This window comes from Malus domestica, chromosome 07 (assembly GCF_042453785.1).
Source record: "Malus domestica chromosome 07, GDT2T_hap1".
Classification (NCBI taxonomy): domain Eukaryota; kingdom Viridiplantae; phylum Streptophyta; class Magnoliopsida; order Rosales; family Rosaceae; genus Malus; species Malus domestica.
Window position 1 is genome coordinate 15,422,855 of NC_091667.1, and position 27,400 is coordinate 15,450,254.

General features: G+C 37.8%; 2 protein-coding genes and 1 long non-coding RNA gene across 3 annotated transcripts; all 3 read left to right on the plus strand.

Moving 5' to 3' along the window:
• The first annotated feature begins 2,822 nt into the window (after positions 1 to 2,822).
• LOC103439054 (uncharacterized) lies at positions 2,823 to 5,326 on the plus strand. The gene has a single exon (XM_008377604.3). The coding sequence runs from the start codon at positions 3,081 to 3,083 to the stop codon at positions 4,983 to 4,985; it is 1,905 nt and encodes a 634-aa protein (XP_008375826.3). The 5' UTR covers positions 2,823 to 3,080; the 3' UTR covers positions 4,986 to 5,326.
• A 503-nt stretch (positions 5,327 to 5,829) lies between these two features.
• Positions 5,830 to 6,768, plus strand: LOC114826043 (uncharacterized). Its single transcript, XR_003774876.2, has 2 exons — positions 5,830 to 5,961; positions 6,560 to 6,768. It is a non-coding gene; the product is annotated as an uncharacterized lncRNA (long non-coding RNA).
• A 17,531-nt stretch (positions 6,769 to 24,299) lies between these two features.
• On the plus strand, positions 24,300 to 24,814 carry LOC139197725 (DEAD-box ATP-dependent RNA helicase 52C-like). The gene is made up of 2 exons (XM_070825677.1): positions 24,300 to 24,551; positions 24,653 to 24,814. Exons 1-2 carry the CDS (start codon positions 24,300 to 24,302, stop codon positions 24,812 to 24,814), a joined length of 414 nt encoding a protein of 137 aa, XP_070681778.1.
• Positions 24,815 to 27,400: the final 2,586 nt, after the last annotated feature.

Consider the following 27,400-nt stretch of genomic DNA (forward strand, 5'->3'; position numbering starts at 1 on the left):
GCTCAATAGAGAATGAGTCCATTGAACGCGATCAACAAGGAGTTCTCATACTCATGTCACATGAGAACTCAAGGTTGGGATAATGTAAAGTAGCCATTTGACCTGAGGCATCATAGTTTTCTTATGGTTAGGTCATTGATCTTTAACACAATCTTTGATTGTGTCAAAGGCACTCCATCAGAAGGTGTCCATAACATAGTTGGGTTAAGCCACATAACTATAGAGGTAGGTGAATGCACAACAAGGGATCTCTAACCTTCAAACCGTTAAGGGAGAATACTTTATGATATAATTAAGAATCTCTAGCTAGAGTATGAATGAGATTTAGGAAGTTGTTCTAGATCACATTCAAGGTAATCATATAAGTAAGAGAATCACTTTGGATAGTAGACATGAATAAACTATCAAACCAAACAATGTGATCAAGAGTATTGTATTAGAGAAAGACCGTATTGCATTGTAATCCCAAACTGAATATGTTCTCCAACCTCTTCTGATTAGCTTGGGTAGCCATGACCTACTGCTAGGTGTCACTCATGGCTTGTAGAAGCCCTAAAGGTGTATAATCACTAAAGGGAGAATTGAAAGTAAGTTTCAATTCACAATCGATTTGAAGAGTTCTAATAGCCCATTGCCTTCTCTAAAAGGAACCTAATGGATTGCACACCATGTAAAGTAATGATTGAAGGAAATAATAAACATGAGTAAGGACAATTCAATAGTTTAATTGTATATGGCTAGGATTAATTAAAAGTTAATTAATCAAGAATGAAAGGTTTGTTTTAGGCCTTAAGTTAGTTTTGGGTTTCGGGACTCAAAAGGGTTTTGGTCCATAAGGCACATAGGGTTTAAGTTGTGTGACAACTAAAACAAAAGGGGTAATTAACCCACTAACAATAGGGAGGCCGGCCATGTTTAGAGAGGGAGTGGTTTTGGACTTATTACAAGTTTGCCACTCCAATGAATATAGGTATAAAAGTAACTTTATAGCCTTTTCTTGTATGGGGTTTTTCTTTGAGGAAAGATGAGAGAACACATGCTCTCTCTTTCTGCTAGCATTTTGTTCTTCCATGGTCATTCATCTTTTTCCTCAACCATTCTTAGTGTCGGAACTTAGAAGTCTCCAACTTTGGGGACTTTTGGAGAACCCATTCATCCATCCATATCCAAGAAGTCATGAAGCCAAGAAGCAAATTCCTCAGTCCATATCCATGGAGCTAAGGATAAAGGAGACAAAGGAAAGAAGACCCTCACATGGGTGAATATCCTTTGCAAAACAAAGTGGTGCTTCAAAGGTATAAAAGTTTCTCAATTCCTTTCTTTAAGATTTGAGTTGAGTCTTAGGTAACTACAACTGCTAGGCTTTTAATGGTTTAAGTTTTGTTTTAAAGTGCATAGAAACATGCTTCCGCCATTTAATCGTTAAATGCATGTATTATGTTGCTTAATGAACTTAGTTTTTCACAAATTTTCCTTCAATTTAAGAGGTATAGAACAAATTAATATAGTAGGTAATGTATTAAATTTAAATAATGTAGATCTACAAGATTGGGAAAAAACAATAGAGAGATGGGACTCCCCATGTCATGTTAGGGGTGCAATTTGAAACAGTGTTTCCAATTCTACAAGCTGAAAATTCCATAAAGAATTCTATTATTTACTCGAGCTATAAGCCCCTTGTATATAACTGAAACTTATTAATCAAGACTAATTAACTATGTATGATATTATTTAACTTTTAGGCATTTGGGTTTGAGAAATGGTGGTGCTATCCACACTCTCTTTTACCTTCTACACATTCCATGTTTATTTTTTGTCCTTTAATCCTCTTCAATTTATTCAATTCTCAACAATCGAAGATTGAGAGAAGTATGTGGAGGTAGAAATGAGTGTGTGGAAAGTAAAATTTCCAAATCCAACTATTTTTAGAAATTTGGAATGTAAATTGGAATGCATTTTGGGGATTCCTATAATTCCAAATTTTTCCAGAATGTTTCAAACTTATTCAAACAAAAAAAGTTCCGAAACATTTCGACCTTTTATAGTTATTTACTCAGATTATTGCATTTTGTAATCAATTGTTATATTTTATTATTAGTTTTGGATACCTTTTGTTCATTATTATTATATTATTTAACATACATTCTCATATACTATATATTAAAGAAATAATAATAAATTGCATGTATAAAAAAGTTCGAGAATATTCAAAGACATATAAATTATGTGAACTTAACTTAAACTAAAAAACATACCATAAAAGGACCAAATAAAAAATCAAGAGAAATACCAAGTGTGAATGGAAACAAAATAAAAAAATCAAACTTTCTCAGGGCAGTTTAAGATTGTTGTGCTTCTTAAAATCATTGCTTCTGTTGTGTTTTAAGAATAATCAATTATTAAATAAAGTAGTTGAACATTTAGTAAATTGTATATGGTAATAAGGTTGTTGACGACAATGGTAATAGTGGCGACGCAGTGGTGGGGTGTAATGGTAACAATGATTCTAGGGATGATAGCGACGACGGTGGCGTTAGTTGTGGTTGTAGTTATAATGGTTGCGGTAATGAAGGTGGCGACTTTGTTCTCCAAGAAATGAAATAAATGTATAATGATATGTAATATTATTTGTAAAAACTAATAAAGGTATTACAAGAAAGACTCAACTTTTTTTATTTTTATTAAAAGCAATCTACAACCTGCTTTTTAAAACTGCTCTACGAAGACGGTTACTTTTGAAAGGCAAAAGAAAAAGGAGGAGAGAAAAGAGAGAAAGTAAATAAAATAATAAATAAATAAAAAACAAAAAACAAAACAAAGAGGAGGAGAGAAAGAAGAGAGAGAAAGTAAAGGGCAAAAATAGAAGGGGCCCTGTCCTGGGGACGAGACTTTGGAGAGACATACCCTCTGTCTCCGTCTGCTGCTCTGCTGCGTGCGTGCCTCACAAAAATTGTGAGAAAATCGAAAAACAAACTCAAAATGCATCAGAAAACAGCTAGTAGCAAAACGCAGTAGAGCAAGAGAAGAGAGGATTACTAGAACGAGATACTTTTGAAAACAAGTTTTTCAATTCAATTTCTATGAATCCTCACAAAACAGAAGATCTCTTCCACCATCATTTCCACCACAGCCACCATGATCTGGGCCCACCTTCCCACCAGATCATGGAATCCCATCCCTCCATTTCACTCCCTTCAGACGACGTCGTCCTCCACGACCCCGTCTTCCCCCTCCCCCCGGAAATCGACCTCTTCCGCTCCCCCTCCTCCTCCCCCTCCCACTACTCCGACGAGAACGACGACGTCTCGAACCCTAACCCCAAATCCGACCCCAAATCCCAGCCCATCTACATCTCCCCGGAGCCCCACATCTCCTCCCAGTTCTACACCTTCAACCCGGAGTCTCATTCCCTCATGATCAGGTGCATCCTCGACGCCCGTCTCGCCACCCCCGCCGAGATCCGCGCCGCCACGCCCCGCCCTGTCCTCAAGTCCTGGCGCGCCGTCTGGAAGGACCGCAACGAGGACACCGCCTACGTCACCGCCTGGAAGCGCATCCAGGACAAGCTCGCCGCCCACGTCGACCAAAACGGTAACGAATTCTTGTGTTTCAAGAACAATAATCAGCAATTCGTTTCTCACATTAATCAGTGGCAAGACATTGTTATGAGTTTCCATAGCGATGCCGATTTGAAGCATTTAGGGTTGAAGGAAACCATTGATAGGATTAAGCAGGTTTGGACTGTAGGTGCTAAGTTTTATGGAATTCCTGAGAGTTACATTAGGGTTTGTGTTGCTGCATGCCCCGTTTGCTCCACGGACAGTTCGGGGCTTGCCGGGAGGGGCAAACGCCGGCGGTTTGAGTATACCGAGTCTTTTGATGTGCCTGCTAAAGAGGTGCCCACTAGGCTTCAGCAATTGGCTGCTAAGCATAAGGTGGTTCTTTGTATAAGGCAGAAGTACATCAGGTATAAGCCCTTTATGGCTGAGGTTAAGGACTATGCTTGTCATAGGGCCGGGGAGCCCGTGGCGAAGAAGTCCAAGATTTTGAAGAGGGAGCCGTATGCTTCAAAGAGGTGTGGGTGCGGGTTTCGGATTAGGGCCATTGTTCCGATTACGAATTACAATGAAAGGGACAAGACTTTTGTGTATCAGGAGGAGGGGGTGGCAGTGTTTAAGCTGTATGCTGTGCATTCAGGGCATGAGCCGGGTCCTTTGGACGGAAATGCGAGGATTATGCATCGGGTTGTGGGGCACAAAGGTGGGATTTTTATGGATCAGGATACTGTGTATGGGGTCAGTGAGGAATTGGACAATGATGGGTTTGGATTGTTCGGGAAGGATGAGGGGGACATGCAGTTTTTAGTGATGCAGCAGGTGCAGGAATTGAGAGCTGAAGTTGGGCTTTTAGAAGAGAAAATTGTGAAAATACCGCAGGAGCTTTTGAGTTCAGTGTCTCGAGATTTGTTTGATCTCGTGAATAAAGTTAGACAAGTAGGAGAGGAGAGTTCAAAGCCAATGGATTTGCTACACGATAAGACGCTTGCAGGTGATATTTTGGTTGGGGATAATGATTTGGCCCATTGGAGTGATCACCATCATGAACGTTTATATGGAGATGGCAAGGACGCTGATTTGATTGAGGATGATGAAGACAGTTTTGGGCGAACTCTTGGGGATGGTGTCCCTTGGGAGCAGCTGAGGGAAGACTGCAGGACTCCGAAAGATCTGATCGGTGACCCTTGTAAGCCCGAAAAGTGGTTGAAGTGCAGTGAATTTGATGAGAAGAGCATGCTTGATTGCGAGGATACTAAACTAACCAAGTCTTTAAGACATGATGAGGGTATAGGGGCAGATGTAGGTCTTGTTGGTATACAGGTCGATAGCTTCTATCAAGCGAATTCGAAATGGTTTGATTCTCCTTGTGGGTTGGACCCAGCTGCAGATTGTGGGGATAATACATTCAGGAATGGGGAGATTGTTTAGTCCCTTGAAGAGCTGTTTAGGCCTTTCTAACATAGTTATGGGTGTATATTGTCCCTTTCTGAAGCTGGAAGTGGGTTGTACATTTATGTATACAGAAGACTTGGAGCCTCAGACAGACTAGTAGGTTCCTTTACTTTGTGTTGTTCTGTAAAGTATAGCCGATGGGGCTTCTGCACATAACTTATTCATAACTATTTGTTAACCATGTTCTGGGTATTCATAATTTTCAGATTGGTTTTATAGCTCATACGGCTAGGACATCACCGTTTGTTAAAGTTCTGTATGATTAATGTACTCGTATTTCGACCTCTGTTGTTATTGAATTTATCATTCTCTGCAAAGTGTGCCTCCCCCCCCCTCCCCCCCTCCCCTCTCTCTCTCTCTCTCTCTCTCTCTCTCTCTCTGGTGTTTATAGTCCTCTGCATCCGAAAGCACTCCATCCACTCACCTTACATTCTTCAAACTGCACCCGTACGTTCCACATAGTTACCACTCTACATGTTTGCATAAACGTAAGTTGTGTGATTAATTATGAAGGTTTTACAGCTTTGATTTCTCGGATCAAATTGCATTGGAGGATAGTGTGATTGACAAACCTATAATGTTAAATGTCATGCAAATTTGTGATTTGGTCTGTCATTTTCTTTGTTTAATGGTTTGAGTATATTCCAGAAGTTGTTTAGTGCTGGAAAGTGGATCTGGGTGGACGGTTCTTGATCATTTACAGGACCTGCTTTTTGTTTGTCGATTGTGGGTAGTTATATACATACATATGCCCTTAGTTACTGCCTTTGCTTGGATCATATATCTGCACCTCTAACTGGCCCATGGATGATGCCTTCAGTTTTTGACGGTCTACTGTGCCTCCAACTGCTCTTAATGTCCTCAAGAGTGAAAGCAGCTATGAAGAGCGGCTTTCGTTCTAGCTACGATTGTGGAGATTTACAGTACCAGATACTGAGTTGTGTGTAAATTGGTATGTTTCTCACTTCATCAAGTTCCATTTTTGGTTTTTATGTTTACTTTTTGGTTTTTTTTTTTTTTTTTTGTTTTTTTTTGTTTTTTTTTTTGGTTTTGTGTTAGAATGAGCTCGCCTATGTGGTTTAGTTTCTAACTTTCTATAGAAATATGGACCCCCAGTTTTAAATCATCATACATTAAGATATCTTGGGCATGATTTATAGTGGGTGTGTTCACTTGAGAGTATTTCCTTATTCCTAGTTATGTCAAACAGGATATGGATTAAGAGTTTAGAGATTTCCAATTGGATATTTCAAATACGATCCGAATTGGATAATCAGATTATATATGGACTTGGGATATGGAATAAGGTTGATCCGATTCGTTTACAAGTCTAATTCATACGCAGAAAGATTCAAATACAGGAAATAAGGCTATTATTGTCATTTCAGTTTTAGAATCCATTTGTTCTTGCTGGACGGGACTAAAATATGAGTGAATTTTGTATTTATTTGGTCAACAATAGTTAATTTGGTATCATCACCGGTGCTAGCTTGTCGCCATCTCTGATCCTGAAGAGGTTTTTTGCTGTTGTGTTTGGAGCTTTGATATAGAAATTCGAGTTAGGTAATTTCAAAGGTTTGGAATCTGGAAGTTGATCTGGAATCTTGAAGGTGATCTGCATCGTGAATCAGGTGAATTCGTCTATTTGTTGTGATTATGTGATTCAGTAAATTGTTTGTTTTCTGAAGCTGTGATTTCTTGATTTGGTGTGTTAAAGATTTGTTTCATATGAATTGAAGATTTGGGATTTTTGTTAGAATTTTGATGTGTTGTTCCAAGAAAGTGTCATTCTTTCTAGATTTATCTTGGAGTATCATTCTCTAGGATTTGTGATTCTGCTGAAGATTAAGGTTTGTACTTTGGAAGAAGAAAGTATCATTTTTCGGTGAATCTTGGAGTGTTATTCTAATATTCTCTCTTGGAGTATCAGTCTCCTTGATTAAGTGTATTTTGCTGTGATCTGAATTGATTGAATTCATTTCAATGGCATCTTCATCATTTAGAGTGGAGAATTTGTTGGGTATGCTTACTATAAAACTCAGAGATGATAATTTTGCAAAATGGGCATTTCAATTCCAGTAAGTTCTTACAGGGTACAAACTCTTTGGTCATTTTGATGGCACAACTGTGTGTCCACCAAAATTTGTAGTAAGTACAAAAGTTGGAATAACAAAGGAGGTTACTACAACTTTTCTTGAATGGGAGTCAACTGATATGGCCCTTATCAATCTGTTACTTGCTACATTAACAGATGAAGCAATGGATCCATATGTTCTTGGTTGTAGGACTACTTTTGAAGCATGGTCAAATTTTATTGAAAGATATGCTTCTATTTCTATATCTAGGGTCAATCATTTGAAGACTGAACTGCATACAATTCAAAAAGGCATAGATTGATAAGTATTTGTTGAGATTGAAAGCTAACTATTGTGGGGGAAACAATTACTGAAAATGATATTATGATTGTTGGCTTGGCTGGTCTACTTAAGGAATATGCTGTTATTCAAACTGTAATCTTGGCAAGGGAGTCCTTAATTACTCTGAGAGAATTTCGAGCACAATTGCTTGGTGCCTAAAAGGAAATTGAAGGAGAAATGAATTTGTTATCTCAGAATATGTCAACTCTTTTTGTTCAAGGTTCTAATTCTGGTCAAAGTTCTGGTTCTGGTCCTACAATGTATGGTCAAGGGTCTGGCTCTTCAAATGCACATCTTCCTCTAATCCTCAGGGCCATAATCACATTCCTACTACCACATGGGGTACTATCATTCAACAACCACATGGTTCGTCTACTCATCCTCCTCATGACTCTTTTGATTCTCAACCATTCTATCCAAATACATCATTATCTTATCCGCCATTCTATCCAAATACATCATTAGCTTCTCCTCTAGGACATCCTGATCAATCTTATGGTTATATTTTTGTGGGTCAATCTAATTTTGGAAATCAGCAAGGGTTTAGATCTCAGTCTTCCAATATAGTTGACCGGTCATACAATGGTAATCAATACAAGAACAATAACAACAATTATAGAAATAACAGTGACTTTAAAGGAAGAGGGTACAACAATGGTACAATTACTACTCAGGAGGGTTAAGACAAGCACAAAATGGAAATGGATCATGGTCAGGCAACACTGAAATAAGAACAAATGTGGTAATTGAATGCCAAATTTGTAATAAGAGAGGTCATACAACTGCAAATTGCTTTCATAGGAACACAAATACATCTTCTGCTAGTTTGGTTGTTGAATGCCAAATCTGTGGCAAAAGAGGACACTCTGCACTCGATTGTTTCCATAAGGGAAATTATGCCTTTCAAGGTCAACAACCACCATCATCTTTATCTGCTATGAATGCACGACAAACAACTCAGTCTATTCCTCAAAATTCATGGATTGTGGATTTAGGTGCTTCACACGATATGATTGCAAATATTACTTCATTAAATCAAGTTGCTCCTTTTCAAGGTTCTGAGAACATAACCATTGGTAATGGCTCAAGTCTACCAATTCAGAATATTGGTTCTGCTACAATTAAAACCAATGATCATTCACTTATTCTCAGTAAAGTTCTTCATGTTCCAAATATTGCAAGAAGTCTTCTTTCAGTTAAGCAATTATGTGCTGATAATAAAAGTTGGTTTGTATGTGATGAATCTGAATTTTTTGTGCATGACAAGAAGACAATGGAGGTAATGTATCATGGAAAGAGTAAGCTCGAAGAGCCATTTCAAATCCCTGTGTTTGACAATTCAAGAGGGTTACAATCTACGACAAAGGATCCAGTTGCTTACTTGGGAAAAATGGTGAAGTCAAGTGTTTGGCATCAAAGGTTGGGGCAAATCTATACTAACTTGACTCAAAAACTGAAAACTAGGCTAAACTAACACAAATAAGAACTAAGGGGGGGGGGGGTTTGGACGAATTTTGAACTAAAACAACTAAATTGCAGAAACAAAGTGAATTTGGATGAAAATTGGGTGAAAGACTAGTTAGAGGATTCTTCTCCACACATGAAACATATGCACACAAATCGATTTCCAGTTATTATTTCTATAAACCATGAATGACAATGCCCCAAATTAATCGTGAACTGCACAAATTAACTCTTAGATTTTCCTAAGTTCATTGAATTGGACTTAGTGACGCAATCAAATCATTCTTATCAAGTTCCCTATATGAACATCATGATAGAGATGCATATCAAAGATCATTAAATTCTATGAAAATCATAAGCATTGACAAGACATTCGTAACTATGAACTGCATGATACTCTTGCCAGGAATTTACTTAACACAATCATGACTAGTGACTTTTACTACGTGTGAATATAAGTTCATAACGATTAGGTGAAATTCCCTTATATTTTCCTGCATGCAAACTAAATAGGCCTACTTAATAACATACAAGAATAAGTTATCTATAAAACAAATAAGTAAATCACATTCATGCTTTATGAAACAATAACTGGAGGAAATCGATTCATATAAAACATATGTCCATGGCTTCGAATTCACCTCTAGCTAAAACAAGACTTAGCCACTCATGTTCATAGTAATTGAAAAGCAATATAAAATAAACATTGAAACTAAGAAAGGATAGAAAGAACTCTAGAAATCTCCAAGGCTTGATTGCAATTTGTGGCACAAGCTCTCCTTCTCCTAATTGCAGGTCACGGCACACTTGATTTCTCCTTTGAATGCTCCTCAAACCTGCGGCAAGGGCACGACATAACCCACTCCATGAAGGAAAAGGACTAGGCGCGGCATATTCCTGGGGGGAAAGGGATATGGTGGTTTGGCACAATCTTAGGGCTTCTAGAACTAGATAACAGGTGGTTTAATATGAAAAGGAGTCCCCCTTGCAGTTGGAAATTAGGTAGGATAAGATTAGGATATGATAAGATAAGATAAAAATTAGGTTGAGATAAAACAAGACTGGATAAGATAAGATAATCTTAGTTTGGATAATGTTTCTTCTTTTTAGCTGATTCCTTATCTTCCAAGTCTTGATTTAATTTCTCCAGATTTGTAGCACATTCCTAGCCTCCTTAAACTTCAAAAACGTCCATCCAACCTGTTTCATGCGTATGCTATCCATTCCAAATCCAAAACTGCTCCAAAATGCTCCAAATTGCCATTTCTTGTCACCTTTGCCAATTGGACCTACCAACACACGAAAATAGCTTAAAACACTCTTATAAATAGAAACTAACTTGTAAATGCAAAAAAGTAAGCTAACAAAGTCGCATAAATATGCACCTATCAAATTCCCCCACACTTAACTTTTGCTAGTCCTCGAGCAAAACAAAACAAAACATAACCTAAACCTTCGAACAATTGCCTCAGGGATTTCCAATGAAACATGACATGTTAAAAATCACTACTCATATAGATTTTAGCTATCCTTACCCTCGAGCTTATACTTAATCGCAGTAACCACTCACTAGCTCCCATTTAATCAATTGAAACAATATTTTGAATGTAGTAACATGCCTTAGAGAATTCTCTCAATTGCTCACTAGATATACTCTCTATTTTCACAAAGATTTTTTGACTACACTCCCTATACTAAGTATAAGTGAGATGATTGATGTAAACATGTAGACTAATACTTACATATGTTATAACAAAGAAGGCACTTTCTGGAATTATTAATATAACATGTATATGATCTCATGAACAGAATGCCACTACTTAGAAGCGAGAACCAAGGATTCCATATGCTCGTACCAATTTCAAACTCCACATATTGAATAACATAACAATCAAGATAAAAGTCTAAGGGTTGTAATGGGGCTAAGGTATTGGCTAACAAAGAATGGTCAAGGATAAACAAAGGTTCTTAAAGTGATAGTAAGCAAAGTAATGAAATCAACACTTAGAATTCAATTTTTGATTGCAGCATCTAACTTTAAACACAAAGGGGAGATTCATACAACTTTAGGGTCAGATTCACCCTTCTTCAACAACCAATACTTGTGAGCTCATTCTCACTTATTTTGAATTCTTTTTCTTTCTTTTCTACACACTTTCCTTTTTTTTCTTCCTTCTTTTCCACATTTTTTTCCTTCTCGTGCCCTTCTCTTTGGCACACAAAACATACAACCTCATAGATTTCCAATGAAAAACCTTCCCCCACACTTGTTTTTCTGCATAATGTTGATCGAAAAGAATTCCCAACAAGTCATGCTTCACTATTCTTTAAGAACAAAGGTATGGATAGTCCTATTCTAGGCTAGGTAAGGACAATGCTAGTTAACAAAGAAAATAGGCAAAATAAGGTTCAAAGGGATTAAACCTACAATACATATGCAAGGGATAAGGCTTTTTGGCTCTGGTACACTTCATCTTGTCTTTGTTATTCAATCAATTTTAAGCTTTGAATGAAACGGGCATGAGTTCTAGTATTTGGAACTAAAATGATGAAAAAGCATTCCAAGTAGCAACCAAGCAAAGAAATAATGCGATCATGCGACGACTTTAGAAAACAAGAATACCACAAATTAATAACTCTCCAAACAAAGTATAGGCTCAAGTCTCTCAAGGTTGTAGCGTTAGTTTAAGTTCCTTCCTTCAAGCATGTGAATTCGTTAATGACAACTACAACCAAGTATTAACCAAAGAGCATATTCCACCCATGTTTGTAACTTTCTTTAACAGTCATGCAATTAAAAACCAAATCATCATCATTGTGTTGGAAGGTACCCTAAGACGCAAACAAACAACAAAAACGACTCCTTTTGGTATTTTTCTCAAAATTTTTGATTTTTTTCAAACTTTTCGAATTTTAACTTTAAAACACAATAAGACACTTAAAAACAGTGAGTAACAACATTAGAAGTGATAGGTGATGTAATTCAAAGATAAGTCATGAAAAGCAATTTGTTTACCCCCCTCCCTACACTTAAACCAAACATTGTCCTCAATGTTGCAAAAATAAAACTAAACAAGAAAGCAATAAAAGACAACTAGCAAACAAGACAATCATGGAAAAGTAAAAATAGGAAAGAGAAGGGTAGAAGAGAGCAAATCTAGTTGTAGGAGCTGGAGAGTCCATCGTCTTTGTATTAGAATACATGGGTTGCCTCCCAAGAAGTGCTTGCTTTAACGTCTTCTAGCTGGACAATACCTTCAATTAAGCTTCACTAGGGCCAACGGCATGGAGGGGTATATCCTCCACGACATGCTCCTCAAAACACTCATAGTAAGGCTTGAAACGGTGTCCATTCACTTTGAATTCATGTCCCGTCTTCAAACTTTGAATTTAGACTGCACCATAGGGAAATACATTAGTAGCAACAAAAAGACCAATCCATTTAGAACGTAACTTACTTGGAAACAATCGAAGGCGAGAGTTGAAAAGTGACACTTTTTGCCCTACAGAAAACGTTTTACTACGAATCATCTTATCATGGACAACCTTTGTTTTCTCCTTGTAAATGTGAGCGTTCTCATAAGCCTCATTCCAAATTTCCTCAAGCTCATTCAATTGTAGCTTCCTATGAAGACCAGCCGCATCAATGTTCATATTGAACGTCTTGACTGCCCAATGTGCACGGTGTTCCAACTCAACTGGAAGATGACATGGTTTCCCATAGATGAGCCGAAAAGGTGACATTCTAATTGGTGTTTTGTAGGCTGTACGATATGCCCACAATGCATCATTCAAATGCAAGCTCCAATCCTTTCGAGTTGGTCCAACTGTCTTCTCCAAGATTTGCTTGATTTCTCGGTTAAAAACTTCGGCTTGCCCACTTGTTTGAGGATGATAAGGTGTCGAAACCTTATGTGTGACATTATACTTCTTGAGCAGTGCCTCTATGGTTCGATTACAAAAATGGGAGCCCCCCCATCACTTATAAGTACTCTTGGCATTCCAAATCTGGCAAATATGTTAGTTTTAATAAAATCTGCAACCACTTTGGAATCATTAGTACGGGTGGCCCTTGCTTCCACCCATTTCGACGCATAATCCACAACAAGTAAAATATAATTGAAACCATGTGAGGAAGACAAAAGGCCCATGAAATCAATACCCCAAACATAAAAAATCTCAACATAAAAGATAAGGGTTTGCGGCATTTGATCTTTTGCACCTATATTGCCTGTTCTTTGACACCGATCACAAGTCATACAAAAAGTTCTAACATCCTTAAAGATAATAGGCCAATAAAATCCACATTCTAAAACCTTAAGTGTTGTGCGTTGTGTGCCAAAGTGACCTCCATATGCATAAGTGTGACAGAAAGTTAAGATTGAATTAAACTCAGAATCATGCACACATCTACGAATAATTTGATTAGGGCAATATTTCCACAAATAAGGGTCGTCCTACACATAAAACCGTGCCATTTTCTTAAGTTTATCACGTTGGTGCCTAGTTATGGTTCTTGGAACTTGTTTAGACACAATATAATTCACAATATCAGCATACCATGGCTCACTTACCTCAATGGTCAACAATTGTTCATCTGGGAATGCCTCTGGGATAGGTAGAGGGTCTTCTTCATGTACCAAACGGCTCAAGTGGTCAGCCACTACATTCTCACATCCTCGTTTGTCCCTAATTTCCACGTCAAACTTTTGAAGAAGAAGCATCCAACGAATAAGCCTTGGTTTGGCTTCTTTCTTTGTGAGTAAGTACTTTAAAGCTACATGGTCAGAGTAAATTATAACTTTAGTACCAAGCAAATATAGCAAGAAGTTCTTTTTCAGTGGTAGAGTAATTCAATTGAGGATCATTCAAGGTTCGGGATGCGTAGTAGATGACGTGTGGCTTCTTGTCCTTCCATTGTCCCAAAACAGCCCTTAAAGCATAATCTGAAGCATCATACATAAGCTCAAATGGAAGGCTCCAATCTGATGGAACAATGATAGGTGCCGAAGTTAAAAATTCTTTGAGGTGATTGAACGCCTTCTCATATTCATCATCAAACACAAACGACACATCCTTTTGTAGAAGTCGGCACAAGGGTGTTGAAATCTTTGAGAAATCTTTGATAAAACGTCTATAGAATCCTACATGTCCAAAGAAAGAACGAACCTCTCTCACCGAAGTGGGAGAGGGTAAGTGGCGTATAAGATCTATTTTTGATTTATCAACTTCAATTCCCTTTTCTGAAACTATATGTCCTAAAACTATGCCTTGTTTTACCATGAAGTGACATTTTTTCCCAATTTAGAACAAGGTTAGTTTCAATGCAACGTCTTAATATCAAAGTGAGATTAGTTAAACAACCATCAAAAGAGTCACCAAAGACACTAAAATCATCCATGAAAACCTCAATAATCTTCTCAACGAAATTTGAAAAGATACTTACCATGCATCTTTGAAAGGTGGCTGGTGTATTACATAACCCAAATGGCATTCGATGATAAGAAAAAGTACCAAACGGACAAGTAAAAGTAGTCTTTTCTTGGTCATCTGGAGCTATAACAATCTGATTATATCCCGAATAACCATAAAGAAAGCAATAAATCAAATGACCAGCTAACCTTTCAAGCATTTGATCAATGAATGGCAGAGGAAAATGATCTTTCCTTGTGGTGGCGTTGAGCTTCCTATAATCAATGCAAACTCTCCAACTTGTTTGGATGCAAGTGGGCACAAGTTCGTTCTTTTCATTCTTCACAACAGTGACTCTAGATTTCTTTGGAACGACTTGAACCAGTGAAACCCAACGACTATCCAAAATTGGATAAATAACTTCACAATCAAGAAGCTTGATGATCTCCTTTTTCAAAACTTCCATCATTGGAGGGTTGAGTCGGCATTGAGCCTCTCGAGTTGGTTTAGCCCCCTCCTCTAAAAGTATGCGATGCATGCATGTTGTAGGACTAATTCCCTTAATGTCGGCTAAAGTTCAATTAATGGTTGTTTTGTACTCTTGCAACACTCGAACTAGTTTTTCCTCCTCCACTGCTGTGAGTGATGAAGAGACTGATGGGCAAAGTCACTTTATCTCCCAAGAAGACATACTTCAAATGATTCAGTAACGGTTTAAGCTCGAGAGTGGGTGCCTGAATCACCGAAGGTAACAACTTGTTAGTAGAAATGGGAATTGAAATTGGGATTTGAGGCTTACCAACATATTATGGCAATGACTCAAGGGTAGCCACCATCTCACCACTCTTTTCATGATTAGGATCGGCCTCATTGGTGACGAGTTTAATTCTTTGAGCAATGGTTGTTTCAAGGGCATCCCTATCTAGGGATTCAAGATAGTCCTGCGCCAAAGAATCAAATACATCAATAGAGAAACATGAATGATCATCAATAGGGTACCTTATAGCTTCAAAAATATTGAAATCAATGATATCACCATCAAATTCCATTGTCAACGTCCCCTTGAACAAATCGATCTTGATTTGGGCTGTTTTAATGAAAGGTCGTCCAAGTAATATTGGCAATGGTGTAGAATGGGCCGAATCCTCCATCTCAAGCACATAAAAATTTGCTGGAAATATCAAGTGGTTAACCTGCACCAAAACATCTTCCAAAACTCCTTTCGGATATGCATTAGAACGATCGGCTAATTGAATTATAACACCATCATTTTTAAGCTCTCCTAGGTTCATAGATGCATAAATAGAGTATGTCATGACATTAATGGAAGCACCTAAATCTAACATGGCATGTTCAAACTTGGTATTACCAATAACACAAGGGATTGTGAAACTACCTGGATCTTTGCATTTAGGTGGCAGTTTTCATTGCAAATCTACCGAAACATTCTCACTTACCCTTACCACTTCTTTGTTTGAAATCCTCCTCGTTGTACAAAGCTCTTTCAAGAATTTAGCATACCTTGGAAATTGCTTTATTGCATCAAGAAGTGGGATATTGACTTGTACAAAGCTGTTCGTCCTCTTTTCGGCTTTGTTTGGACGTTTTTGGATTGGTTCCAACATCTTTGCCATTTCTCAAGATGATAGCCTTAGCCATTTCAAAACCTCCCTTTGGATTGACGATGGTTGAACTAGGTAGTTTGCCTTCTTCTCTAAATTGTCCCATGAATTCCGCCATCTGCCCCAATTGCTTCTTCACTTCACCTATCTCTTTGGCTTGATTTTGTAAACCTTGAGTCAAAGAAGCTAGTACTTGAAGAATTTTATCATTATCCAATGACGAACCTGAATTTGGTTGGGCAGATTTTGGTGGGAGTTGTGGTGGTGCGAATGGCCTTTGATAGAGTCCCGGAGGTGGCTGTCTATATCCGCCTTGTTGATGAGTCTATTAAGGTTCCCTCCACTTCATATTTGGATGCTCTCTCCAGCCCGGGTTGTAGGTGTTGGAAAATGGGTCATACCTTGGTTGATTTTGGCCTTGATAGCCTACGACATTAGCATTTTCCCATCCTCCATTCTCTATTAATTAAGGACATTAGAACTTTCCCACGACATTAGCACTTCATACTTGATACTGCAGTCACTCTTTTAAATGATGCTGGCTTAGCAACTGAGTTCTGGTATTTTGCCTGTACTCATGTAGTGTTCTTGATCAACAAGATGCCATGTAAAACTTTGTCCTTTAGTTCTTCTTATCTACTGTTATACAACAAGGTACCTGAGCTGCAATTTTTGAAAATTTTTGGGTCAGCTGTTTTTCCCTGGATAAGACCCTATAATGCCAACAAGTTACAATCCAGGTCAAAAATGTGTATTTTGTTAGGCTATGCAATGGGGTATAAGGGTGTTATATGCTATGATACACAGACTAAGAAATGTATTATATCAAGGCATGTTGTGTTTGAAAAGTCAATATTTCTTCTAAATTTGGGTTTCTCTTAGACAAGTAGTCAATTTGTGCATACACCAGGTAATTCTCCATTTGTGATTGTGCCATTTCAATACCAATAAGACATTCAATTATTCAATCTGGGAATGGTCATAATGTAGTCTCACATACAAATGCATCTCCTTCTGTTCTATCTGGTACATCAGTGATTAGTACACCATCTTTCAGTTATGGGACTCATGTTAGTAATACACCAGTCTCAGAGTTTTGAATTTTCATCAACATCAGCAAATGATCTTACTATTTCCACCTCTATTGATAAACCTCATTTGCTTCTTGTCCTCAATCCAGCACAACCCCAAATAATACTAACTTTCTCAGAAACATCTCCTGGTACTAATTCATCTATAACTCCTGTTCAACAACATGGACAACATGGCATTCAAACTAGATTGCAAACAGGTGCAATTTCAAGAAAGAATTATGCAACTTATCTTGCTACATTAGTTGAATTAAGTTCATTACAACTCTTGGACTCTTGTTCTAGTGATTCTTGTTCTGGTGAATTCTCTGGTGCATTCTCTGGTGGATTTTCCTTTCTGGCTAATATAACAGAAGCTGAGGAACCAAAGATTTTCAAAGCTGCATCATACAAAACTGAGTGGCAATTAGCCATGCAGGAAGATTATAATGCATTGAAGACATAAGGCACATGGATTTTGGTTCCACTTCCATCTCACAAAATCATTACAGGAAGCAAATGGGTATACAAAGTCAAGAAAAATCCTAATGGCTCAATATCAAGATTATTCTGAAACATTTAGTCCAGTTGTGAGACACACTTCTGTAAGAATCATTCTAGCTTTAGTTGCACAATATGGATGGAACATGAGACACTTGGATATGAAAAACGCATTCTTACATGGTGATCTTGAGGAATAAGTCTTTATGAAGCAGCCTCAAAGATTTGTAGATCCTCTTGTCTAGACTATATGTGTAAACTCATAAAATCTCTTTATGGGTTGAAACAAGCTCCAAGAGCTTGGAACTCAAAGTTTACAAGTTACCTTCCATCTTTGGGATTTAAAACTTCATTATCTGATAACAGTTTATTTGTCAAAGTGGATGAAGGTGATATAATTCTACTCTTACTCTATGTAGATGATATAATACTCACTGGTTCTAATCCCACAAAGATTTAACCAATTATACATGATCTTGCAGAAGTCTTTGACCTCAAAGATATGGGAAAACTATCATTCTTTATGGGTTTGCACATTCAATACAAAGAAGATGGTTCATTGTTCATAAGTCAGTCAAAATATGCAAAAGAATTACTGAAAAAGGCAGCGATGGAGACATGTAAGCCAACTTCCACACCATCAAAGCCTTATACACAATTGCCTGAAAACGAAGTCATTCCTCTCCCTGATCCTAGCCATTACAGAAGCTTAGTAGGGGCTCCCCAATATCTAACCTTCACTAGGCCAGATATTGCCCATGTTTTGAACATGGTTTGCCAATTTATTACATCTCCAACTGATCTCCATATGCATCTTGTCAAAAGAATCTTGAGATACTTGAACGGTACCCTAGACTATGGTTTACACTACAAAAAGATTTCAATCTTATAGCTTACTCCGATTTAGATTGGGCTGCAAATATTAACACTCGAAGATCAATTATTGGTTTTGTGATTTACTTAGGAGTTAATCCTATCTCATGGCAGTCTAAAAAGCAACCTATAATGTCTTGAAGTTCCACAAAAGCTAAGTACAAGGCACTAGCACATTGTGCAACTGACTTGTTTTGGGTTCGATCCTTGTTTAAAGATATGCATAAGGTGCTCTCAGTTCCTCCAGTACTTCACTGTGATAATTTGAGTACCTTAGCTTTAAGTTCAAACCTTGTTTTTCATTCAAAGATAAAACACCTTGACACTGACTATCATTTTGTTTGAGAAAAAGTGCAAATGGGAGATTTGGTTGTTCAATATATACCTGCTGAAGATCAGATTGCAAATGTTTTTACAAAAGGATTACATAGCCCAATGTCTTTGAAGCATTGCAGACATCTTGGTCTAGCTATTCCAGATTAGTTCCAGATGCATAATTGGCTCAAACTTCACTTGGAAACTCCAAGCTCAATTTTTGGGGGGAATAAAAATGACACATGGCATTATCCTAGTGAATAAGTTTGTTAATATAGTTGTGGTGGTTAGAAATGTATTGTTGTAATTGTGATATTTGGGCTATATAAGGAATTGTGTAGCTTTCATTACAATCATCTTGTAATAGATTTGGTTATCAGTAATACAGCTTCTCTTTCTTCTTCCATTTCTTAATTCTGCAATTCGTTGATTCTCAAGCTTTATTTTCAGTAGTTAATAATGTTAAGCTTTTGTGGAAAGCATCTTGTTTGGTTACTCTGCCAACTAGGGCAAACCTGGTAAAGAGGAGAGTCATCGTTGAATCGTTGATGCCTCATATATGTTTTGTGAAGGGGCGGAGGAAACGGTACAACACATTTTGAGGGATTGCCCAATGACGGATAGGATTTATCTTTCGAGCTCCCTGGCTATTCGACTCAATAGAACAAAAAACGTTATCTAAACGGAGTGGATTGCGAGTCTAACCCAATCACTGTCAAAAGACAGTTTCAACCAATGGACATCCACTGTAAAACTCAAGGGTGGCACGATCGGGCTTGTCATTAGATCAACCAATTAGGTTCAGGGAGCCTTGAGTAATCACAAATATTATTCGTGAGGATAGTACAACCTTGTAATTTTTTGGGTGTAGGACACTCTTTTTCCTTCAACTGGGTTGAAATTCCCAGCAAAGTTTTACTAAGGCTCATAATAAATGGACCTTATCCTCGTATATGTACTTATTCTTTTTCTTCATATCAATGAATATCATACTAAAAAAAATGTTTGGAAACAAATCTATACTATTATGCTGTATCATTCAACATGATATTGAAATTTAAGAGCAATTAATTTTACATCCAGCTTATATATAGTGTATTTAGTCATATTTCAAATCCAACTCAAATACATGGCATCTATTTTACTGGTATTTCATATAATCAAGACACTTCTGACAATGTAATAATGAAAAAGTTGATTGTCTACTTGGGTTATTGTTTGGACACAAATTAACAGTTTTGGGCCGAGATCGAGATATTCTCAAGAAAAGCCCAGCCTAAGGAGGGTCGGCCGAGTCCTACTAGAAGTCGATTTCATCGTAAACCTGGATAGAGCTTCAACTAAGTCTTGATACAATAAGGAATATTCTGATATCAGTGATGCCTTGAATCAAGGAGAATATACTAAGGATCAGGGATTGAATTTGGAGGATAATAAGGCTGGATTCAGAATCCTAAAATGCTAAGAGTGGCTAAAGCCCATTCAGAATGGATAAGGGAGAGATCGAAGAATTATAATCCGAGTGGGATTCTACTTTGGCCATGTGGGAAATTATTACTATAAATAGATAAGGAAGTGCATCATTCAAGACCCCCTTCGATTCAACACACAAATCTGCTCTGCGTAAACTCTCGCTCTAGACAAAACCTCTCTAACATCTTGAGGTTTTTATTTAACCCTTTTTCCTGCCAACACATCTTTAGTTTGGATAAATAGAATTGTGAAGGCAACCAGCGACATCTTCAGTTTGGATAAATAGGACCGGGGCCGTAGAATCAATTGACCAAGTAGCACCTTCAGTTGGTGCAGTTAATTAGCTTCTTACTCCATTGGAATTACTCTAGACACCCTAAATGTTTTTTTTTCCACTCCTTTTTTTGCATAACTCCTGTATTGAATGCCTATAAAATAAAACAATTAAATTTAGTGCATTTAACCCATTTGAATATACAAACTTTAGAGGAAATAGATGATAAAAATATATGAAAATATGCACCCATCAAATACCCCCAAACTTAGATTTTGCTTGTCCTCGATCAAAACAAAAGAAAAAACAAGAACGCGACAAGAACAAATTATTAGCTAACTTCCCAAATTGCAATCTTAGAGAAAAACCAACCATGAGATAACTTTCAAGAAATAAACAACAGTAGTTCAAGATAATATCCAAGAGTTAACCAAATTTGAATCGAACCAACTTGTAGTGTAGTGTGTGTAATAGCCATACCAATGCAATTATAAGCTTCTTAAGATCATTATATGCAAACTCATGAGCTTCTCACAAGGCATATACTCATTCACTCATATTTGTGGGTTAAAGTATTTCACTCAAATGATCTCACAAAACATGCCATCATATGCTTGCTTGTTCACCTAGCTCGGTATCAATATCAAGTAATTTTTTGGATCAAAAGATCTTTATTATGGTTGTAATAGGGTTAAGGACTACTGGCTACACAACAAAAGGATATGGAAAATACAAAAATCTATGAAAATTGGAACATTAGAACATTTCTTCACACTAGAGAGATTCAACTATACTTTCAAACCACTTGAAGCAACTTTGAACATAAGATGGTCCTTGAAAATAGGGTGGCAAATCAATATGATCATTCCGTCACAATTCTGTAAAAAAATTTGGTATGTGTTGATTTGGGTTTAATAATTAATTAAAAAAGTTGTCTAAATACCTTTTTGCACAATGAATTTTTTTTTCTTATAGTAGGGCCTACTCTGAAAAGAGATCATTTCCATAAATTCTCAAAGTCACATGGCTTAACCAAGGCCTAAGAGGGGGTGTGGAAATATTTGTCAACCAATAATAAACGCACCTCGATTATAACCTCATTATCTCAAGGCAGACCTCACCGTTCTTTGCATCACCAGACCCCAGGGAAACACCAAACAAGCTCTCCAAGATTAAGGTTGTGAGGATGTTGATCGCCTAATGTTAACGGTGATGTCCTAGAAGTCGTTGCCAATTGGCCAAGCCATCACTAAAGGTGATTTCGATCCAAGTTCAATTCGGTGAAGGTTGTCGAAGTGTGTATCTTAAGAATTTTTTTTAATAGAATAGAGAGCAAAGGAGGTGGAGAAATGCGGACTGGGATCGGAGGTGATTGTAGGAATAGGTTTTGGGTTGACAATTTTTTTATTAACTATGAAATTATTAAGCCTATTTATAATTTTTTTTTAAATCTAATTAGACTTGTGATATCCATTTATGTGTCACATTAGCATATTACAGAATTTTTGACAGATTTGTGATGGAAGAACTGCATTGATTTGAGACACTTGCAAGACTACATTGATCAATTTTCATTTTCAAGATCATTTTGATGTCGCGGGTCAATTTTAGGGAACATTTTGATGTCGTAGGTCAAATTCAAGGAGATTTGTGAGAAAAAAAAGGACTTATGGGGCCCATTTATGTGCCACATTAGCACTTAATAGAATTTTAACAGAATTGTGACAAAAGGACCACATTGATTTGCAACTCCTATATTTCAGGGACTACATTGGTTTTTCAATTTCAGGGACTATCTTGATGATGAAGATCAATTTCAGAGAACATTTGTGATAAAAAAACCCTTTCTATTATAATATTTAAGCCCCAACACTTGGCATTCTCTCCTTTAAAAAAAAACATATTACTCTACAAGCTTTTTAAACGGGTAGGAAATTCTTTACAAGGCTAGCTAGGGATAGGTTAATGAAGTAAAAAATAAATAAATAAATAAAAAAGGCTCAAAATGGCTAACTAGGGAAAATAATCATAAGGGTTGGCTAGAAAGGCTCAAATGAAAGAAAAAAAAAAGCCTATGTTATTTCTAGAATTTTACATAAATTGATGAATGTAACAAGAGGTATAAAGCAAGTTCTAGAGATGCATAATGGTTCAATCTATTTTAGGCTCGAAAAGCTCACAAGGATTATATAAGCTCACTAGATTCACGTATGAAACTTTAAATCATGCTCTGGTTTCATATCAATAAGGCTATGTGCATATAAGTTTTACAAATCATGATAAAAAAAAAATGGTTAAAACAAAGTTAATGTAAAGAACTAATGTCAAGATTAAATTTCTTGAAAATTATGAAAAATGTGATAGGAGCATATTTATGCAACTTAGTTAGCTTGTTTTCTTGCATTTTCATAGTTAGTTTATGTTTATTATAGTGATTTAAGCTACTTTCGTGTGTTTGTAGGTCCAAATGACAAAGTTGGCAAGAAAGTGCAATTTGGAGCATTTTGAAGCAGTTTTAGGCCAAGAATGGATAGCACATGCATGGAGCAAGGTGGATGGACATTTTTGAAGTTAAAAAATGCTAGGAAAGTGCTAAAGATCTGGAAGAAATGAATTCAAGACAAAGAAGATAAGGAATCAGCCAAAAAGAAAGAACATTATCCAAAACATTATCCAACCTTATCTTATGAAAACTAACATTATCTTATCTTATCGTATCTTATCCTAATCTTATCCTACCTTAATTCCAACTGCAAGGGGGACTCCTTATCACATTAGAATACCTAATATCTAATTTTAGAAGCCCTATGTTTATACCATACTTAGGGCCTCCGTATTTAGACCTCGTATAAATACTCAGAGGACTCAAATGTAATTATGTAATAAATGAAGGGGCAAATATATAAGAAGTGAGGAGCCCTTATTCTATAAAAGGACTCCTCACCCTCCTCATTGAAGGAGGCCAATTCTTAGGCCTGAGATCTCCAAAGCTCCCTCACCCTCTCAAAGTCTCTTATATTCAGAGCAAAGCCTCACTCTCATTACAGAGGCTTTCTCCCTCACAATCCTCTCAGAGAAATACAATATCAGTGTGGACATAACCCAAACATTGGGGTGAACCACAATACATCCTGTGTTATTTACTTTTTTGCAGATTCACAGTCGGATTTACGTTGTTCCAAGACCTCCGATTTTGTGCATCAACATTTGGCGCCGTCTATGGGAATCAACACGAAAAACTATGTCGGTTCTATCTTAATTTTTCACACTCCACCTTGAATCTGCAGAAACCAAGAACCCAAAAACATCACTCTTTGGGGTTTTCCAGAAAACCTTCGCATATCTCTTTCTCTCATCAGCCACTCTCCCTCTCTAGAAAAACCTCCGTCCGTACGGATCCCCAAAACCTTTAATCTCTCTCTACAGTCATTTCATTTTCTCCCCATTTTTCATTTGAGAATTTGTTTTACAAAAAAAAAGCCATTGGAGATGACAATGCCTTGGTCCGATTCCTTCACCGAGTTAACTTGGAACCTGACTCGCCGAACTGTGCCCAACCCGTTTGATAATGTCTCTTAGGAATTTGAGCTCAAAGTCACTTAGGACGAAGGCGATGGAAATGGCGGTATCAATTTCGACGCCTATGAAGACATCTCGGTGGAGGCGAGCGACGAGGACATTCCACCACTGGTGGACACATTTGTCGAGATTAATTTAGCCGGTGCAAGTACGTGAAGCCCACGTCGATTCAGCGCCACACTATTCTGATAGCCATGGTTGGTCGCGACTTAATGGCATGTGGTCAGACTAGGTCCGGCAAAACGGCTGCAATTTACTTCCCTATTATCAGTAGGGTCTTATAGAACGGTATGGGGTTGTCACCGGCTCGCGGCGTGTTCCTCTCCGCCCTCATCTTGTCTCCAACGAGAGAGCTGGCTGGTCAGATTCATGAGGAAGCTAAGAAATTTGGTTATCAGAGTAGGGTGAAGATTGTTGTTGCTTATGGTGGAGCTCCAATTTCTCAGCAGGTACGTATTCTGGATAAGGGTTGTGATATCCTTGATTCTGCAAATGGAATTTTTGTTTCTGGGAATGGTGAAGCAGCAGAGGAGGATTGTAGTGTATGCCATTGTTGTCTATGTTATTCTATTTTCTTCTATTCTCAATAAATAAAATAAAATAAAAAGCAGGAGAATAGGTATGAAACTGAAAAAAAACCCAGAAAGAAACCCATTTTCTCGAAAATACTGTGGATTCAGAGAAGCCAATTTCTAGGCAAGTTCCAAGAGATGGAGATCAGGACCAGATACCTCCACCAAATGGAAAGTGCAATCTTTTCTCCACGGCAGTTCCTGTTCCACATCCATGGCTCCACCGCTGGTGACATCTGACTGGAAAAGCAGTGAAGGTAAAACAGGTTCCGTTAAACACACAGCTGGAAAATGGTCCAGCGACCACGATGATAAAGGAATTCAGACATCTAATGATGCCAAGCTGTTTGCCATCCCACTACAAGGTCCCAGCAGCAACTAGGCTGAAAATAAATCCCAGCAGCAACCAGGCCGAAAGCAAAAGTAAAGCAGAAAAAATCGAGAAAAAGCAGAAAGCAAAATGGAGTCACATGGAGACACTGTAAAAGCAAGGAATAAACACCCCACCAGAAAGATGTGATTTACTTTTCTTACTTTTGAATGATGTGGTTTATTTTTCTTATCTTTCGGAGATATCTGTATAACCTTATCAGAGGGTAATAATAAAAAATGAAAAATGAAAAAAAAAACGACAAGCCCAAAACAATGGGCTGGAATGTTATGTGGAGGGCGAAGGCCCATATGCCCAAAAGAGCCAGGCCTTCTATTATCACCAACCAAGTGATCAAAAATACGTTCAGTACTACAAAAATTATTCGGCAGCCTGCCGCTATTACCAGGTGATCAAAAGTACGCCCAGTACTCCAAAATTATTTGGCAGCCTGCCGCTATTATCACCCACTAAGTGATCAAAAGTACACCCAGTACTCCAAAATTATTCGGCAGCCAGCCGCTATTATCACCAACCAGGTGATCAAAAGTACGTCCAGTACTCCAAAATTATACATGAGCATCACTCATGTCAATCATACATAAACATTCATGAGCATCACTCATGTCAATCATACATAAACATTCATGACCATCATTCATGTCAACATTCATGAGCATCACTCATGTTAACATCCATGAGCATCACTCATGTCAATCAACATAAACATTCATGAGTATCACTCATATCAATCAGCTTCGAAAGCTTCATTTACAAAGCTCCAGCTTCGAGAGCTCCAACTTCAAAAGCTTCACTTGCAAAGCTTCACCTACAAAGCTTCAGTGCAGGGTATACAAATACCGCCTCCGAACAACCGTCACTTCGGCCCATACATGGATTCAATTTGAAGTCTCCAGCCAATAAACTCTATTGACCGAAGACTTGGGGGACTACATTATATACCATATATTGGGCCTTAACTGGGCCTCATGAAAAATACTTGGGGGACTTAGCCCATTATTTATGTACTGAGGAGCGAGCCCTTATTCTATAAAAGGGACTCCCTCACTTTTATTAGAGAGCACCCATTATTCATGTACTGAGGAGCGATCCCTTATTTTATAAAAGAAACTCCCTCACCTTCATTAGAGAGCATCGTCGCCTGCTGAGCAACCGCCTCGCCGCAAGCATCACTCATAACCCATCACTTATTTATTGAAGGGCGAGCCCTTATTCTATAAAAATGACTCCCTCACCATCATTAGAGAACATCGCCACCAACTGAGCAACCGCGAGCAGCATTCCTAACCCATCACTTATGTATTGAGAAGCGAGCCCTTATTCTATAAAAATGACTCCTTCACTTTCATTAGAGAGCACCCATAATTCATGTACTGAGGAGCTAGCACTTATTTTATAAAAGGGACTCCCTCACCTTCATTAAAGAGCATCGCCGCCAGCTGAGCAACCGCCTCGCTGCGAGCATCAACTCTAGCCCATATTTATGTACTGAAGAGCAAGCCCTTATTTTATAAAAGGGACTCCCTCACCTTCATTAGAGAGCATCGCCGCTAGCTGAGCAACCGCCTCGCCGCGAGCATCAACTCTAGCCCATATTTATGTATTGAGGAGCAAGCCCTTATTCTATAAAAGGGACTCCCTCACCTTCAACGCCACAAGCCGAGCCAACCAAAGCAACATAAGCTACTGTGATAACACTTTTTTAACCTTCAAGTCTTCCTTAAGTTATTGAATTGGATGGGAATGCACATGCAACAACTCAAAACATTCTCTAAAAGTCCCTTACGTGAAAAGCACAATAAAGATACAATCAAAGATCATTAAGCTTCATGAAGACTATAAGCATTGACGAGGCAATTGTTACTATGAAAAGCATGAAACGTTTGCCAAGAATTCACTTAACACGATCGTTTATAAGCGACCTCCACTACTTGCAAATATAAGGTTGTAACTATTAGGTGAAACTTCCTTATATTTTAGCTTCAAATTCCTGCATGAAACCTAAGTTGGCCACCTTAATCAACACACAAAAATAAGTCATCAATCAAACGGTTAAGCAAATTGCATTCACAATTCATGAAATAACAATTAGACGTAATCAATTCATCTTGCAAGCATAATCATGGTATTGAATAACCCCCTAGCCAAAAAGGCTTAGTTCCTCATGTTCACAAAACAAAGGAAAACAGATTTATACATTGTAAATATAAGAAAGAGAACACCTAAATATTCCAACGATTCAATGTTGAACAGCTAGAACCTTCAAGCACTTCTTCTTCCTCTCCTTTGCTGCAGCACAAGGGTTAGAGGTGAATTTGGACCGAGCAATCTCGCAACATGTGCTACTTCTAGTTGAGCATCACTTCAGATTGAGCACTGCCTCATATCGAGCATCAGTTCAAGACAACATCTAGTTACTTCGGCCCAC

Coding starts and splice junctions, on each gene's coding strand:
- LOC139197725 (XM_070825677.1), top strand. CDS start 24,300: ATGGGGTTGTCACCGGCTCGCGGCGTGTTCCTCTCCGCCCTCATCTTG. Junction 24,552..24,652: donor CAGCAGAGGAGGATTGTAGT/GTATGCCATTGT, acceptor AAAAAAACCCAG/AAAGAAACCCATTTTCTCGA.
- LOC103439054 (XM_008377604.3), top strand. CDS start 3,081: ATGAATCCTCACAAAACAGAAGATCTCTTCCACCATCATTTCCACCAC.